Consider the following 19,001-nt stretch of genomic DNA (forward strand, 5'->3'; position numbering starts at 1 on the left):
ACACCACCTGAAACTCAATACAGCTGCTTTATTTCTAATAATTGCTGTGACTACATATCCTCACGTATTGTTATACATTTTAAATCACACTTCATGCCGTATACATGGCTACCCAAGGCAAATGGAATAAAAACAAGGACCCACTGCCACCACTGCATAGCAAAGTGTTTTCTTATACTCTGTAAAATATCTGCTACAGTAATAATGCAGTACATATATGGCTTAGTGCCAAGATACATATCACATATTGACTGCTGCCAGTCATAAAAAAGTCAATATCTTGTTGGCACTGGCTTCAGTAAAGCTGACACTGTTGGTGTCAATTTGAGCCTACTTTACGACATTGAGGTTTCAAGTCACACCTGGTGATTATCAGTATAGATTTAGTCATTATTATCTGTCTTTCTCCGTCTAGCCTGTAAAAATTTATGTTAAGACAATTTACTGTAGCATTCTCTATGATAAGGTTACATAGATTATTAAATTTTTTTTAAATAAAATAATATGACATTTTATATATACCTTTTTATGAATATAAAAAATATGATGATTTTAATGGAAACATAATACAGTAAAATACAGAACACCAGTAAAAACCTGTTACATTTTGAGCTGTCAATCCCCTTTTGCAGAACAAAAATTTGATTATATTTCAAAACTCTTATCATTATAAAAGTCATTTAACTGTAAAACATTCAAATATTTTTAGAAGTTAGAATTTCCTTATAAAAAATCTAAATAACAGTTAATATAATATATAAGGCAATGTGTATACTTTTTGTGTAAATAAATAAATATATATATATATATATATATATATATATATATATATATATATATATATATATATATATATATATATATATATATTAAAAAAACAGAGGTATTCCCTGTACAAACCATCATATTTGTTTACATGTTATTTATATAAATTCATATATACACTTATAAATAATATTATAAGTTATTATAATTAAATAAATATAAAATTATTATGATGTTAAATTATATATAAAATATATATTATACATTACATGTATATTGTTGTTAAATTATCATAATTGTGTATTACAGTTATATTATGTGAAATTATTATATATTTCAAATAATATTAAACACACGCACACATACTGTATATATGTAAGTAAAAAGCAAGTTGTTGATTGATGAGAAATCCAAACAGAAACATGTATACACCAGTGTATTAGCATATGGTGTAAAATCCAGTAAATATTATCATGTTGACTGTTTTTATTTATTCATATTTATTTATTTTACAGTATGGTTAATATTTATTTATTTTAATACAGATTTAGTTTTTTTTTATAAAATGTATGTAATAGAATTTTAAGATTATTTTCACTTCAGCTTGGGACAGACATTTTACAGGTAATCAATATTGATTTATTATTTTCATTCTATGCCTCTTCATGTACGTAAACTTGGATAATAACTACAATAACCCAGTAAGGCTATTTTATGGTGCTATTTTAAGCCTAAAGGTGGCAAAACTGATACCTCACCTTGCATGCTTGTGGTGGACCATTTAACTCTTGAGAGAGAGAGAAAAAGAGAGAGAGCGAGAGAGAAAAAGAGAGATAGAGAGAGAGTTCCCGCTGAAGTTGATCTGCTGCTGCCCTTGCTGATGTACAGACCAATCCAATTAGGTTTCACCTCTAGGCTGTGATGCAGCTCGTGCTTCAGACGATCCATTGCGTCCACACGCGCACACAGACACACACACACGCGCTCAGTGTCACTCTGCAGCTCCACACACACCGCGCGCACCCTCCGCTTTTACATCTGCAGACATCCCGACTCACCATCTCAAGCCATCGATGGAGCAGCGCTCTTAGCGAGACAAGGGGAGCTCTTTTAGTTCCAGAGATTTCCCGGTGTTCTGTGAGATCTCCTCACCCTTTTCACGTTGAACAAAATGTAGAACACATGTCCGGTGATAACTGAAGCCTCCGTTGAGAGCTAGGAATCTTAGAGGAAACCCGCAGGCGTCTTTTCTCCCGTTTGCTCACACAGCGGTTTGTATATGCAAACGGTGGTTTACTTCAGGAAGGTAAGGAATATAAATTGTTGCATAAACATTGTAATGGCAAGTCGTGATGCCTGGACGTCACTTGTTTGAGTGGAACAGCTGAGATGAAGTGAACGGATATTTGCTTTTCAGAACAGGCTTATTTTGTCATAGCAAGGCTACAAAGTTAAAAGCAATCCCTTGTCAATGCAACGCAGAACGGCAGAACGGTTTTAATAGGCGCTGATGCGTTTGACAACACTCTTAATGTGAGAAACACAGTGGTACAGACGGACTCAAGTTGTAAACGTTGATATTTTGGGGAATATATCTTACTTTATTGCTTTGGTATATTGGCTTCTAAAAGAAAACAAGATAATGTAATGATTATGGATGATAATGAAAGAGAAAGAGACGGTTTGGGTCACTGAAACTGTTGCATCTTTGCAGTTTTCTGTCTTTTGTTCAAGCACAAGTACAATCAGTACCAAATACAAATGATCTGTAACCTTTTAATGTAAAATATTTCTAAATTAACTTGTTTTATTAGTCTTTTTTTTTCCCAGTATGACAGAATCATTACAATATCACACCAATGAAGGATCAGGTAGAAAAAAAATAAATAAATAGTGCAGTTAATGCCAGAAAATGCATAGAATAAAAATAAAGAGGTTCTTAAATTGATGCTTTTTATTTGTCTAAAAAAGAAAAAAGAGATCTGCATGCTCTGACATCCATTATATCCGCTCACATATCGGCTTACATTAGAAGCCTGAACATAGCCTTGAAATGATAGAAGGCCAATGATGAATATTGAATGTGGCAACGAGATAATGCTTGTGTTATTTACTAAATCTATTTAGTTTAAACAAGATGTGCCTCTATTCTCTTAGCTTAGGCTGTGGTGAAGTATACCGGAGCTTAAGCTTCTTCTTTACATACAGGGCATGGCTGGTGATATGTAAAACGCATCTAAAGCTGGCATTTAGTTCTGCTTCCAGATGTACTTTGCAAGTCAATTACTGTACAATCTGACATATTCCTAATGGATCTCAAAGTAGGGACATTTCCTAATTAATTCTGAGCTGGAATATTTTCCACTGCCTGGAAAAATAATTTAATTTCAAGTTGGAAACAACAAGTGTCTGTCTTTTTTCACAGTCATGGAGGGACTCGTCTAAGGAGGACCCAACATAGTCGTCTTTGTCCAGTTATCTTCTGGTTGATTTTCCTCTTCACACCTCTTCCTGGCAAGAGCCGCCCGTCTCCTTGCACACAATGGCAGAGAAGACCGGACTTGGGGTTCCAAAACCTGGAGGAAGATCTGCGGCTTCGCTTCCACCTGAGCCTATCGAGATCATCCGGACAAAGGCCCGCTCCAGAAGGGTCCGTCTCAACGTTGGGGGCCTCAACCATGAGGTCTTATGGCGGACCTTGGACCGGCTTCCCAGAACCAGATTAGGCAAGCTCAGAGACTGTAACACCCACGAGTCTCTAATGGAGGTCTGTGATGACTACTGCCTGAACGAGAACGAGTACTTCTTCGACAGACACCCTGGTGCGTTCACATCTATCTTGAATTTTTACAGAACTGGAAAGCTGCACATGATGGAGGAAATGTGCGCTCTGTCTTTTGGGCAAGAGCTTGATTACTGGGGCATTGATGAAATCTACCTGGAGTCGTGCTGCCAGGCTCGCTACCATCAGAAGAAAGAGCAGATGAACGAGGAGCTGAGGAGAGAGGCAGAGACTTTGAGAGAGAGGGAAGGAGAGGGGGAATTTGATAACACCTGCTGCTCAGACAAGAGGAAGAAACTTTGGGATCTTTTGGAGAAGCCAAGTTCCTCAGTCGCTGCTAAGGTAAGGTGCCATGTTAAACGACGAGACAGTCTGAGCATCAAGGGGTGTTTGGCAGTTCGCCAATAATCATTATCATGTAACAACAGAAGCCCTCCCTTATGAACAATGACGTGCAGTTCAGCTTCAGTGTGTGTTCTGTTTCATCATGACATTTGGTTGTTTTTACTATTCTACAGCTCTGTTCCCAAACCTAGTGAGCTACAGGTTGCATGCTTCTAAGACAGCATCCTAACCATTATAAATTACCAATTTGGAATGCTCTACATTGGCTTACTGCACAAGAAATTCAGCTGTAGAGTTTGATGTGTTAGCGTGTTGCTAAGCTAAAATCACAAATTATCTTTCTGTTTTGTTCTGTTCCCAAACCTAGTAGCTATTTTGTTCACTAGATAGCTGTCTTCTAAGAATGGAACCTCATTGGTGACCAGAACGTCATAGGCAGGTTTTAACAGGAGACTATTTTGACACTAGAATATTTGATGTTAGCATGGTTTGATGGCTAAGCTAAACACGCAATAAAGGTGTGAAATCTGGTCATTTCGATAGTATTCATTCAATTAGGAATTTCACATAAAGGTGGAAGATTTCCTCACAGATTTAGCAATGGCATTAACTGTACTGACCAACATTAGTTTTGTGTGAGCTGTGTCTACACACTGTGTAACTTTTTTTAAATAAAAGAAATAATCCTTTTAATGATCGAGACAGCAAAAAAATAGTCTTCCAAACAATGTTGATTAAACCCCTGGTAATGATGTTTTGAGGACAGATTTTGTATTGTTTTTAAATTATTTGTATATGTATACAGTATATGCACATTATACATTTAATTTTCTAACTTTCTCTGCCATCTTAGATATTGGAAGTTACAATCAATGCAGTGCATTCTGGGATTTCCTTCTTCAAGAAGGCTAAATGCTATGATTTTGGTTAAAATTGTGCAACAACGGCATCTCACTTAAATGGTCTCACTAAGTTTTGGAACATAGCACTTGTATCTGAATATTATTATTATATTGCTCCAGTGGTAACAAAATTATCTAAATTGATCATATGTATGCCTACTATTAAAATGCTTTGCAAACATGTTGCTTTGCAAATTGGGTGTGATCCTAATTTCAGTAGTAGGGAAATAACCTTTTTTTGTTAGTGTAAAAAGTACAGTGGGTGCAAAAAGTGCAATAAGTTTTAATGCTGCAACGGTTTTTGTCTGTGGTGGAAGAGCTTGTTTTGCCGTTACGGATCACAGACAGTTGGCACCAGTTGGCAGTAAGCTGTCGTATGCAATGTGTCCAAGAACAGCACTGTTAGTTGAGTCAGACTGACTATGTATGTCACATTAAAACTTATGAACATCATCATACAAGAAATGCATGGATTTAATGTTTGCTGAATTTCTGAATGCTGTTGTTTGTATATGTAAGAAGGCGATGTTCCTTTCATCTCACACAATGCTACATCTATCCGATTACATTCATTTGATCATTCATTGTACTTGCTCACAATGCAGCGAGAACCACTGGTTGTATGTCCCGTCTAGCTTCTAATGTGTGCCTGTATCTATGGGTGTACAGTGCACTCTAAGTCAACCATTGGCTGGGGGGAACGCAGATGAAATTCAATCACTGATCATTTACGAGGAGTATCCAGCATAGAGCTCAGTGCGGATTATATTTCACGTCTGAGATAGCTTATCATAAAAAACATCCTGTTAAAGTATGACAAAACTACCTGGATGTGAGACATAATGGAAATATAGAGACGTTAGCATAACCATTTTGGACGTCCAGCAGTGCATGTTGTATTTACCACAAATGCAGTGTCATCTGTTTTGTTGGACATTTCCTCCACCTATATGGGAATCATGGCTGATTCAATTTCAGCCTGCCTCCACCCACTTAATTTATGATACAGGCTCATGATGGAAAGAGCAGGGAGATTGTGGTAATATAGAAGGCATCGGCAGTTTTCTGCACTGGGTGTGGATTATAAGAGCTCTGACACTCACTGTGGTCTGGGAACACTGTGGTAATGCCTTGATTTTAACTCACAGGCAAGTGAGGGAGAGTCATTTGTGTTTGTCAGTGCTCTGTTAAGGCTTTCTAAACATTATGCAAAGGCACAAAGAGGAAATTACATGCTTGGAGTGTATAGTGTGTGCGTTTGTGTTCCCAAATGTACGAACAACAGCTTGCTCATAGATCTTTGCCTTAGACCCTCATGCAGTTTGAATGAGGGAAGCCTCTTTATATTCACAGGAAATCCCTCACATCAGCATTTGCGCATGTTGTGGAGAAACCACGGCAATTTAAAGCTGGAGCATGTCATTTTTGTGTCACCAAACAGGGGTGCGTTTCCCAAAATCATTGTTAGCTAAATATGATCGTAAGTTCCATTGAACAAGATTGGAAATTTTGGGAAACACACTCCAGATTGACTGTGGCAAACAAGAGAGAAGTTCTTGTCAGTCAGTTTGTCTTTTCAGTATAAGTTAGATGTGTTTGTTTTAATTGTACTTATTTCGTAGTTTAGTGTTAGTATTTTAGGTTTGCCAAAGTTAATGTATTTCATATTTTTCAGTCCAGTGTTATTGGTATTTAGTGGTATTTTCATTTTTAATGCGTTCAAGTATAATGTATTAAAAGCTAAAAATAACCACATTTAAATTAATTTGTAAACATTTGTAGCATTTTTGCGATTCAAAAACATTTGCAAAAACAAATCCTTTTTTTTTTTATCTCTATGAAAAAAGAAATTTTGGAAACCAAGGCTGCTGAAAAGTAGATGGGCACTATTGTACTCAGTGTCAAACAGGTTCCTATTGGCTAGACAAATATACAGTACCACCTCCAAACTGGTTGAATCAATGTTGGCCATGCCCCTTTGTCTGCAATTGGAAAAACAGAAAAGGGAGGAACAGAAGTTGTTAATTTTGTCAAACCAAATTACTTATTTTTCTAGACAGAATTGATTTTAACATAGTTCAGCTTTAAGCTACAGAACCTTTAAAGAGTGAGAGTGAGTAGAAAAAATAATGTAATAAAAATAATGCTCTTGATCCGATATTTCCCTGGTCAGTAAAGGACCATTACATGCTCGAATCACTCTCCCAGCGCTGCGACACTGCTCGCACACATGCAGAGATCTCATTACATCTCCTCAGAGGAATCTCCACTAATGTGTCCAAACATTACAACACCCAGCAATCATTTACCACGCTTCCTTCCCAGTGAACACAGGTTAAAAAGGGAAAAGGGATGATTGACACATTGTTTAGGGGGTCAGATAAAGGGTAGAGTTCAGTACAGCTTTTGACTGGACTGAGAAAGAGAAAAACTGTGGTAATCAAAGTGAAACCCCAGCATGCATCACCTCCTGAAACAGTTCTTTTCAAACATTGACCATGAATAATAAATATAATGGTCAGTTCACACACAGGCACAGATTCACATTCACACAAACAAGCACACATGCAGCTTGATGTATTGTTGTGGTCTTGACTTACAGAGGTAACATTCACAGAGGAGAGAGAGAATCATTTGGGAGTGTTGCACCTTGACGCTATACACCTATAAATAGGCAGCTGGCTAATGCAACAGTAGCCTTAGGTGAGGGTACAACATTTTCTCTCGCCAAGGGGATTGTACCAAAGGACGAAAAATATAGGAAGTCCTTCACAGGACAAACCGAGAAGGACTGGTAAAAACAAAACAAGGTGCATTAATCCAAATGTAAGTCATTCATCTTCATAATGCATCGCTCATTTAAAGATTAAATATAGAATTTAGATGAAGCTAGAAGTGGAGATGACAGAAATGCACTTTTATGTACAGTACAGTAAAGGAGTGCATGTGTGGCATTATATACAGTGGGTCATGCATCATATATTAAACCATATGTTTGTCCCAACGCTATCTCATTGCCAATTCGTACGTATTTTACGAGGTGGCTTATTCTTACGAATTTGTACGACCTCACTCGTACGAATTTAAACGATTTGTCTAAACCCCAGTGACGGTTAAGTTTAGAGCCGGGTTAGGTGTAGGTCATTCGTACAAATTCATACGAATTGTGTAAGTCGTAAAATACGTACGATTTGGCAACAATCAAATGAATTTGTACGAGTGTGGTCGTACGAATTCGTACGAATAAGCCACCTTGTGAAAAATGTACGAATTGCCATGAGATCGGGTTGTTTGTCCACATCTGTAGAATTTTCCTCTAGGAACTAAACCACATTGGGTAACATTGGGCATGAGCACGTCTTTTTTATTTTATTATAATCAGAGCTGTAAACAAACAAAGTAACTGTAAAAGCAGCATGCTAAGAGATGAAAGGCCACATTCCTTCCAGATGCATTGCTTAAGGTGCTTTCAGTAAGTGTGTCAATGAATAATTTCCCTTGCCATATAATTATCTTTCGAGGTATTCCCTGTAAGTCTACATTTATATATTTATTAAGTATTTTATATATTTTTAATGGCATATTCCTAGGTGATTTCATTACTTTTTTTTCCAAACATTTAATTAATACCTACCATATCAACATAAGGACCACTTCTAAAACATTCAGTTTAATAAGCATTGAACATTTAATCAATGTCATGTATTATAAATACAATTCATGTTATGAATTGGGGAGAAATCAATATTCTGTCTAATACCCTTACGCAGATAAATACTTTCATGGCTGATAAATGATAAATGGTAAATAGTGAAATTCTATCAAAAATACTACACTGAAATCAATTGTTTAAAATGTTGCAAGTGAATTTAGGAATCATAATATTATAATATACAGTATGAAAAAAAATGTACATTAATTTTGAGATTTGCTAAAGATGACATTTTTACAGTGTTATTCAATTATTTGTATTTTTAAAGATGAACGTATGTGAGTATTAGATGACAGCAAAGATAATCTATATGTAAAAATAGAAAAAATGAACAATTAAATATCTATTTATCAGCCAACACCAATAATTTAAAATGGATTTTTCAGATGTCTTTTTTAGAAATGCTCCCAACCTTGATATTGTACTGGTGCAATACAAAAATGGGCTAGAACTACACTTCACATACTTCACCTTTTCATAATATGAACAGGAATTAAATCATGTTGCATAATCAGGCCCAAATCTGCCTTGATTCTTCAAAATAAATAGAAATGCATAGTGAAGCCCTAAAGCTCACTCAGTATTGGGTGGGTTCATAATATGTGATTTATTCATAGTCTCATATGTCTCACATACACCGCAGTGCCAGTGTATCTTTGTCATTGCAGAGTAACAGCTGTGCCCTGTAGGTTTAAGTGACTGTCGCAGAATTGTAGAGCTCACTCAAACTTAAGTTAATAACCTTACTACATTCATGCTAGAAGTGTCAGTTTTACATGTTCTAATGCACTTCTCGCACTGTATTTATGCCTACGTTTCAAACAGAATTATAAGGCTAAAATATAACACAAACCTCCACCACACTGGAGCTCACACTAGCAGGCTGATTTAAATAAACCGGTTTGATTTAAAAGAGGGGTCTTATCTCAGTTAATGTCAGCTCTTTTAAGCAAGAGTATATTTGCCAACGCCTCAAATTTAGAGGACATCCCATAATGATAGCGTGTGAATGGATTTAATTATTTAGAAATAAATAAAATTTTGAATTCTGAACGATTTTTGGGATATTCTTTCTATTTAATGTCTATGTTTGCAATGGTATTCACTATGTTATGGGGACCAAATGTCCCAATAAGTAGAGTAATACCAGTAAATTTTGACCTTGTGATGTCCCCATGAGGAATCATGCTTATATGTCATGCTTATAAGTGTTTTGAAAATCTAAAATAGCTGAAAGTTTTGTGTGAGAGGTAGGTTTGGGCATAGGGTTAGGGTCAGGGGATATGAAATACAATTTGCACAATAGAAAAACCATTATGCCTAATGGAGAGTCCCCATAAATCATGGAAACCAGTGGGATACTGTATGTCACTTTATTTTTGGTAAAGTATTTTCATTTTGCAAAAGTTAGTGCATTAAATGGGAATTTAAATAGCAACTTAACTTCTCATGGCTTTGGAGTGTTATTGCATGTAACGTTTCATGGCATGTTCATGTTTAATAAATGTGGGTTAGTTTAAAAACATTGAAACCTTTACAAAAACTTAAACTAAAATTTATTCATAGAAATTTAGTTTTTGTGTGTGTGTGTGTGTGTGTGTGTTTGTGTTTTAGTGTGTTAATTTAATTAGCAACATTCAATTTCTTGTTAGGTATGTTAATTAGCATTTTCATATTTAACAAATATGGTTTATGAAATTTGAAACCTAAAATGTGACCACTTTTATTTTATTTTGGTCGGTTTCGGAGTCATGAAAATGTATTTAAGTTCACTTTCAAGGTTTTTTAAGTTCATGTATGTATTAATTTTTTTGTTTATTGAATGATCATTTTAATATCAAGATTCAATTTCTTAGGGGTGGGCTTACTAGTGTTGTCAGCATTTTCTTTTTTAATAAATGAGGGTTACAACAGGGAGGAAACCTGTACAATAAAACTTTATTAAGTGGGTTTGGACTCAAGGGAATGTATTTTTGCTTGTTTTTTAAGTATCACTTTTGTTAGTCCACTTAAGTATCTGCTTTTAGCTTTCATAGAAAATTATAACACCGGTCTGCTTGACACACATCTTCACGTGTGTGAAAACAGGTGACTGTGGTCTGTTCCCATGAAAGTCTCAGTCAGAAGTCGACGTGGTTCTTCACTATTATCAGTGGTGGAAAGAAGCAGCTGGTGGATCTAGCATTTATTACTCACCTTTCATCCGTGCAAAGTACAGTAGTTTTTGCTTTCTGTCAAAGTCATTACTTTTATAAAGATAGACTTCCGCTGTCATTTACCACTTTGCTTCTGTGCTCTGCGGCTGTGTGTGTGTGTGTGTGTGTGTGTGTGTGTGTGTGTGTGTCCCATCAGATGTTCAAAGAGCATTATCATGACACCAAATTGACTTTCAACACCATGCAGTCCTTAAATTAGAGGACCCCTCTGGTCCAGCTGTCATTTACAGAGCAAAGGCACCCTCTTCTAAACTGCGCTAGTGTAGTTACATAATACTTTCCAGAGAGACCTAATCAGCATAGGCTAACATTTAGATGCCACGTCCTAAATCCTCTTTACGCATTCATAATCAGATAAGAACTCTTTGGATTATGGGTAACAACGTTTCCTCTGGCTTTGTATTGGTTGCAGAGCATCACGATTGAAGGCAATGTTCCAGACTTTGCCCTTTATTTAAAATTTGATCAAAAAAGCTTAGATTTCAAAATGCTCTCCGTAATGCTTTTTAATGCTTGAGCTTTTACATTAACATTCAACTTATGGATGTACAGTAATCCAATTTATGTGGGGCTCACATATCTATACAATTAAATTACACTCATAAAACCTTTATTTTGTAATTATTTACTCATCCTCATGTTATTTGAAACCCATACAGTATGACTTTTCTTCTTCTGTGGAACACAAAAGGAAATGTTTAGCAGAATGTACTTTTTTTATTCAATGGAAGTGAATTTTGACCAATGACTTAACTCGGTCTGTTCTTACCACAAAGCACTTATGTCTTTAGAAGACCTGAAAAATAGTACATTAGTAAAAATGATGTTTTCGGTGTTTTTTTTTTGTCCATTTTGGAGCTTGAAAGCTCTAATCCCAATTAATTTCCATTGTATTAAATAAACAGCAGCATAAATTTCTTATAAACTTCAAATCTTCTAAACTTCAAAACACTTGCATCAAAAAAACAAAAAAAACTATTGGCAGATTGTACAACTATGTGGCCATTTTTTACTCAGCACAGAAAAATTGCTGCAGTTATAGGTTGTAGAACAAGTAATGGAAATGGCAGAGTAATTATGTGTAGCATCAGATGCAAACAAATCAGTGTAAATGACATGAGGATATGATTCAGGAAGCTTAGATTATCTCAAGAGCTTAAGGCGTCTGAAGTGATCCAATTTGGCTTGTACAGGACAGGTATTTAAGGACACAGCAGTAAATGTAAGGTGCAGAACTATATTTTAAACTAGAGAAAGAGAGGAAATATCACTGGGTAAAAAAAAGCTAGGACTTGCCTCTTCCTATTGACTTCACTCATTGATCTGTACCAATGAGATCCTTGGCATTTCTGATTTGCAGTTTTAATTATTTCACACATAACCTAGAAATCAATGGCCCTGGTAATTACAAAAGCATGGAAGTGTAAAAAACAAGAAACAAGACTTTTCACACCAAGCTCAAGACAAATATGCTTCACGCTTAGTGCTTTGCTTTAATGGCCCGGCAAGGGAGCTTGCTAAGGGGAGGCATCAGAAACGTTGGCCGGATGTCATAACATCCCCATGAGATGCCGTGGCATTGCATACCATGCCTTTATTTTATGTGCTGCTGTGACTGAAGACAACACAGAGACAACAATGTGGTGAAAGCACAGCTTTTATGTTAAATGATGATGAAAGTATGCCAGTAATTTGATGATTTGTCTGCGAAAAGTTATTGTGGAGAAATATATAATTTATTAAGCAATATGTGTAGAACTCACATCTGTAAAAACGTAGATCAAAGTCATGTCCAAGATGGAGGAAAACTTTTAATTAATGGAAAAGATGTCAAAAAAGTCCAGATTTTGCATTTTGAAGTACTTCGTTTAGACAGAGAAGAACTGAATGAAGATGTCTGGCTCTTCTAAATGAGGTGATGGTCTAGCTCTATTGAAGCCCTGAAGACAAATGTTTTTGAATTCACTGAATCCCTCAGTGGAAAATTTTGATCGCTGGTAAAAGTTCTGACATGCATTAAAAAACGGTGCTTTAAAAAGTGTTTTATAATAAAACAGATATCACAGTTGCTGTGAAAGAATACTTTGACCTGAACTTCCATACATTCAAGAGTAAATTCACAGCACAATATACTTTTCAGTCCTGTTTTGGAGTGTAATTTGTTCAAGTGTATTTTGGTTATAAACAGAGATATAAAATTTTCATGCAATTAGTCCTGGTTCTAGACAGACAGATTTAGTCTGTGCATTAGGGTATTTTTCAGACTCTTTCTGCAGTTTGCACCGCATTACCAGTAGGTAGCAACAAGCGACACCTTAATGAGTGAGGAATGAAGACTGCCAGCATCTGAAATCGCATACTCTCTGTGTAGCCACCGCTTTTGAACAAGTGATTGCTTAGAGACTGTGAAAAAAAAAAAAAAATATTGTACTGTATGTAGACATGTGCCGGTATTCGGTAATGCGATTTATCACGGTAATGAAGAAGCACAATATTGTTATCGTGGGCACTTCTAAATAATGTGGATAATTATATATTACAAATTATTCAGAATTTGGAATGCATTTTCATAATACTATTCCCATCAGCTGATCAAAAGGCACAACACCGCTGTATGCTGCTTGAAAGAGTGCGCTCTGATGTAAACTAGCATGCATGAGAAGCACATGGGAGATCATGTGAGAGATGCACTGAATGAAAGCACATTAACTCTGACAGCAGATGGCGCTAAACTGCAGAAAATGCAGCCCTTCCCCTTGTAACCCCATAAATAAAGCAGCTGCTCTACTTTCTAAAACATATTTAAATAATTTTAAATAGTCATTCAGATTTGTGCATTCACTATGATATCCATTACAGTGCCAAATACTGAAGTATTTAGACTTAATAGGCTATTTATATTCAAACTTTTTTTTTTTTTCATTTTAATCTGGACTAAAACATGCTCTAGATATTGCTTGAAAGTGTTTTGATTCTTTATTGTTAATTCACTCTTTACATTAGGGCTTCATCAGTTAACATTAGTTAATTCATTAACTAACAAACTTCCATTGAAAATTGTTCTGAACATTCATTAATTTTAGGTATTCCAATATTTAATAACATGTTGTTAAAATCGAAAGTTGCAACTGTATTATTTAATGAGATAACATGAACTAAGACTTGTATTTTTTAACAAAGATTAATAACTTCTGTAGCAAATGTAGCTATTGTTCATTGTGAATGTAAATGGTTAACTAATGAGGTCTTATTGTAGATAGCTGTGTGTCTTTATAGTTCTTATGCACTTTAGTCTGTGTAAAACTTTCTTTTTTTAATAATGTTAATTAAGTGTAATAAGGTAGGTGAATGGGAATCACGGCTAAAACATACAAAAGTAAGTGTTTAAAAAAAAAACATACAATAAAAAAAAAAACATACACAAACAAAACCAAATTAAACCCTGCGGCTTGTGATGATACATTGATGTGTAAAGACACAAAATGATTGGTCTGTGCAAGAACCTGAACACTATTTATATTGTTTTTTACTTCCGATGCACTGCAATGCCTGAACTGTCTGAACTTTATGAGCGCCTCCTCAAAACACAGCCTGCACGTGAGGCGTCTTCTTCTTCTTCTTGCTTTATGGCGGATCACAGACTTATAAGTGCATTACCGCCACTTATCCCTCAAGTTGAACATTGAAAGTTCAGGCATTGCAGTGCATCAGAGGTAAAAAAGACTGACCGTTTTGTGTCTATACACATCAATATATCGTTACGAGCCGCAGGGTGTAATTTGGTTTTGTTTGTGTGTTTTTTTTTTTTTTTATTGTATGTTTTAGCCATGATTCCCATTCACATCCTTTATAAGATTGACAGACTGCAACGGTTTGATTTAAAAATCTCTGTTTGTGTTCTACTGAAGAAACAAAGTCACCTACATCTTAAATGCCCTGGGGGTAAGCAGATAAACATAAAATGTAAATTTTTGGGTGAACTATCCCTTTAATGTAAACTAGACATATGTTTGACTTTTGCACTCACATCTTTTGTTGTGACTTGCACATTTCTAGCTACTCAAGTTCAAAGAAGCTCTACTTTTTAAAAATATATCTCTAGACCTTGCATTTTTTGTAATTGCTGCTTTTCGTGTTTTTAAATGCAAAATCGCATTCTGGATAAATGGGTGTTGTGGAAGACGTTCTTTGATGTTTACTCTTGCTATTTTTGCAGGCGAAAACAGAAAAGCTTGATTTTCCATTATTCATATTCGGTCAACGTCTGTAGCTGTTTAAACAGGCCAATTCGAGAGTCACACCTGTCATTCAATACAGTTGTCAGCCCCAAGCACTGACTGTATGAACATTGTCAAAGCATGCTCTATAGTTCGAGATCCTGTCAGACAAACTTCTGTCCTTTTTTCTCTTGTATGATCTAACACATCACGACCAAATGTTATTCTGTAACTCCCCCTGAGCTGAGTTTTCTCGAGGTGTGGGAAGATGAGATATCTTGCGCATCCTGTCATTTTTCAGGCAAGAGAAGACACGGTGGCATATTGGCACCTGATGAGGCACTTCTATATTTGGTGGCATGTTTGCGATGCTGTATGTGCTCCTCGAGGTGTCCCTGCCGTGATGGGCCACCTGCTGCTGATCATTGTCAGGGGGCAGAAGGTGTGTTGTGACCCCATCCTTCACAAACACTCACAGTGGGAGTGGTGCAGATGATTGATGAACTAATTGTCTCGGTTAAACATCATGTTAGATATCGGCAACAACCCTCAGGTTGTTTCTGTCCTTGCTAGCAAATAGACGAAACAGCTGAAACGGAAGTGAGAGGGTAGGAAAAGTAGGAATAATAATTAACTACATATTTCACCCCTCTCTGTGAAGAAAGCCCAGTGTTTGCAGTGTTGCCATGGAGATTTGGAAGGGTTTGGTGCATGGGTGTGAGTCCTAAACTAATGACTGAGCAAAATTCCACTTACCAGCTTGGAATAAAAAGACCATCGTTTAGAGCAGTAATTTGCATAAAACAAAAAGGAAAAAGAAAGATTGTGACTAAAATTGGACTTTTATCATCACGTATACCATATTAACAGTATTTAAGAAAGGGAGTTTCTTTATCATTGTTAATAATATAGCTTGTTTTTTTAATGCTGTAATAAAATATGGTTACTGAGCCCAAAAAAACAAAAAAAAAAAAAAAACAATGCTTGAACAAGGTCTGTAGCTTGTTTGTTGAAAAATGATTTAAAAGAAGATTTTAGAAAGTTCAGGTGTATATGTGGGCAGTTTTTGATATGCATTCCCTTAAATATTTTTAGATTTGATTTGAAACTAGGAAAATGTGCAAAAAGTGTTAAGAGTTACATTTTCAGTGCCTTGCGAAAGTATTCATACCCCTTCATACTTCAACTAGAAGTGCATGTAAAAATCTGTTCATTATGAATCACAATTCTGTCTTCTAATGATTCTAATGGATTCACAAGTTTCTAAATCAATATTCTAAAGCTGCGGTTCTTAATACTGTTCCACATGTCCCCCTGCATCTCTCTCTCTCTCTCTCTCTCTCTCTCTCTCACCAAGCTACAGAAATGAACTGTTACAATTATACACTTATTTTCATATAGTTATGAGAAGCACTAAACATTGTGTACAGTTGCGGCCTCCTGGCCAAACAGAGCAACTGATGGAGAAAGGACTTGTCTAGACTGGTGACCAAGGAGCTGATGGTCAAACTGGTTAAGCTCCATAATCATATACGCAGATGGGATAAACCTACAAAAGGTCAAACATCACTGCAACACTCCACTGATTTGGGCTTTATGTCGGTGTGGCCAAATTCAGTCTTCTCCTCAGTGAAGACACACTAAAACACACTTGTAATTTGCAAAAAATCACCTAAAGGAACCTTAGAATGTCCTCGAGTGGCCCAGCCACAGCTTCAGCTTGCACCCAATCAAATATTTCAGGAGAAACCTGAAAATATCCATCTGCCCTCATCTAACCTGACAGATAATTGCCAAATGCTGATGTGCAAAGCTTGTCGCATCAAACCAAAAAAGACTTGAGGCTGTCAAGGTGCTTCAGCTAAGTAATGAGTTAATACTTATGTAGTACACTTATTTCAGTTTTTTTATTTTAAAATACATTTACAAAGTTGTGACTGTTCTGTTTCTGCTTTATCATTATGGCTTATGGAGTGTAGATTGATAACTGAAAAAAAAGGTAATTTAAAGCAGTTTAACATAAGGCTGCAGCATAACAAAACATGAAATAAATGAAGGGGTATGAATACTTTTGCAAGACACGTTAAACATAAACATGGCAGATTTGTTTGCTATAAATGTACTATAAATTGACGATTTTATTACATTTTGTAATTTTGGTTTTGGTTTTGGGTTTTTATAGATTATGTTGGTACCCACAGACTTTTGTTGTGCTGCGTGCATCCCAAGGTCAAATTCTCTAAAATTATCTAAATCTTCAAAAAAGTAAATGTATTATATTGTAAATACATTTTCTTTTTACATTTTCTTTAGTTAATTATAAGGAAATTCTTGTGCAGATTTTTTAACTGTATTTTAAATTAAAATTACACGTACTGTGAAATTGTGAAAATATTAATACGATTTTGGAATATTTTTTTTCAGTTAACATTTGTCTCCTTATGTATAATTTGAACATAACTGTAACTGTTTTTTTCCAAAAAAGAAAATAGAGAAAAATAACATGTATTGTATTAGTATAAAAATAAATTTTCATTGCATAGGGTGAAGAAACTTTTAAATAAAAAAATGTAATCAGTGTATTTTCTGTAATCTCTTATCATATTAATCTCTGTGAGAGTCCAAACGGGTGCAGGAGAGAATGTGAACAGATGATGTTACCCAGCAGCCCCCTCATACATACTTACACGCGCCTTTTGTTTTCTTGGCACCTACACTGCCCCATCCACTCTATAACCGACCCATCTGCCAAGCAGAAACAGTGGTCGAGGAAAATAATTGTTGTGCAGAGCATTTAAGGAGAGAGGGACTTAATTCAAATTCAGTTTAGACAGTAAGGAAAATTATTTTAAAGAATGAAAGAAAAAATAATTATCAAGCATAGTAAAAAACCCGCATGGGAAATTCAGAAATGAGGAGAGGTGAAACTGTGCCAAAAGTTGGTCAAGGCATGACTGCAGGGTGGGGCGAGAGACAATGAGGGACAGTAGAGGAGAGAGAGATGTGTTATCAACTTTAAGAGTGTTACACCAAGCGGCACAAGCCACTGTGGGCCAACGTCAATTATATGTCCACACAGTTTATTTAGTTTGTGCCTGTAGACAGCGCTGTTACTCTCCTGGGCCTTCACTCCTGCTGTGCCCTCAAAAACCTACGCCCTGATCCAGTCCATGATGCGTTCGGCTCCTAATGAGCTTTAAGTCAAGGGTCTTGGTCTCGGATCTGGCAGAGAGTGACAGAGTCGCTCCCAGTGCCCCATCATGGTCAAAACACCATAACCTCTGCTTAACCGACCTTATAATGCAATTTCCGTTTCTGAGGGTCATTGCAAATGTCAAGTAAATAACACGAGGATGCAGTATCTGTGTGCTGGGGATGCTTGATGAGCAAAGGTAAACTTTTGCCATCTGACTGCTCTTCCTCTGTTCTTCCTGTTTGTCTTGTAAGTCTCCACCCACACGCTCGGAGCTGCAGGTTTTTCCACACAGGATTTGGCACCGTAGTAGGCTATTGGTCTAAATTCAGTGACTGCCAGAATATTGCCTTTCTTATTTGTTTGACATCGTGATAAAGCAGAGCTGGATCAGCAAGGACTAAGGGGCTCAGATAGACCCCCAAATCCCTAAGCGACAAAAAAGCTATTTCTTTGAAAGCATATAGTCATGTAGATACTTACATTATGAAAAGTTGTATTATATTATACTGTGCACAATGAATTTAACTGGTGAATACTAAAGGATTTCATGTAAGGTTTCCCAGTTTGTTAAAGCAGCACATCTTGATTCAAGAATTATTTTTTTTGTCTATAAATTATACAACAATACTGAAAGGATTTTTCAAGCACAGCAACAACTGTTCCATTTTTTGTCTGTGATTAATTCTGTTTTGATTTGCACATATTTATGTATACTCTCAATGATAATACAGGTTATAGCTTTAAAATGTGGAAGTCAAAAACAATAAAAACATTTCTGTGACATCATTATTTCAGAATTTGTTTATTCACATTTACATGAGCCAGTTTCAAATGGCATTTTCTTTCATTCTGGGCTGCAAACCAGC

The 19,001-nt window shown here is 36.0% G+C and overlaps 2 protein-coding genes across 2 annotated transcripts in view; one reads left to right on the plus strand and one right to left on the minus strand.

Moving 5' to 3' along the window:
- Positions 1-19,001, minus strand: part of trpa1b (transient receptor potential cation channel, subfamily A, member 1b) — a 170,373-nt gene that overhangs the window by 57,866 nt on the left and 93,506 nt on the right. The gene's annotated exons all lie outside the window — the stretch shown is intronic.
- Positions 1,613-19,001, plus strand: part of kcnb2b (potassium voltage-gated channel subfamily B member 2b) — a 107,469-nt gene continuing 90,080 nt past the window's right edge. Inside the window, exons 1-2 of the mRNA XM_026201069.1 lie at positions 1,613-2,071; positions 3,191-3,889. Of these exons, the coding sequence (XP_026056854.1) occupies positions 3,308-3,889 (582 nt within the window). The 5' untranslated portion in view covers positions 1,613-2,071; positions 3,191-3,307. The remainder of the gene's footprint in view (positions 2,072-3,190; positions 3,890-19,001) is intronic.

This window comes from Carassius auratus, chromosome 24 (assembly GCF_003368295.1).
Source record: "Carassius auratus strain Wakin chromosome 24, ASM336829v1, whole genome shotgun sequence".
Taxonomy (NCBI): domain Eukaryota; kingdom Metazoa; phylum Chordata; class Actinopteri; order Cypriniformes; family Cyprinidae; genus Carassius; species Carassius auratus.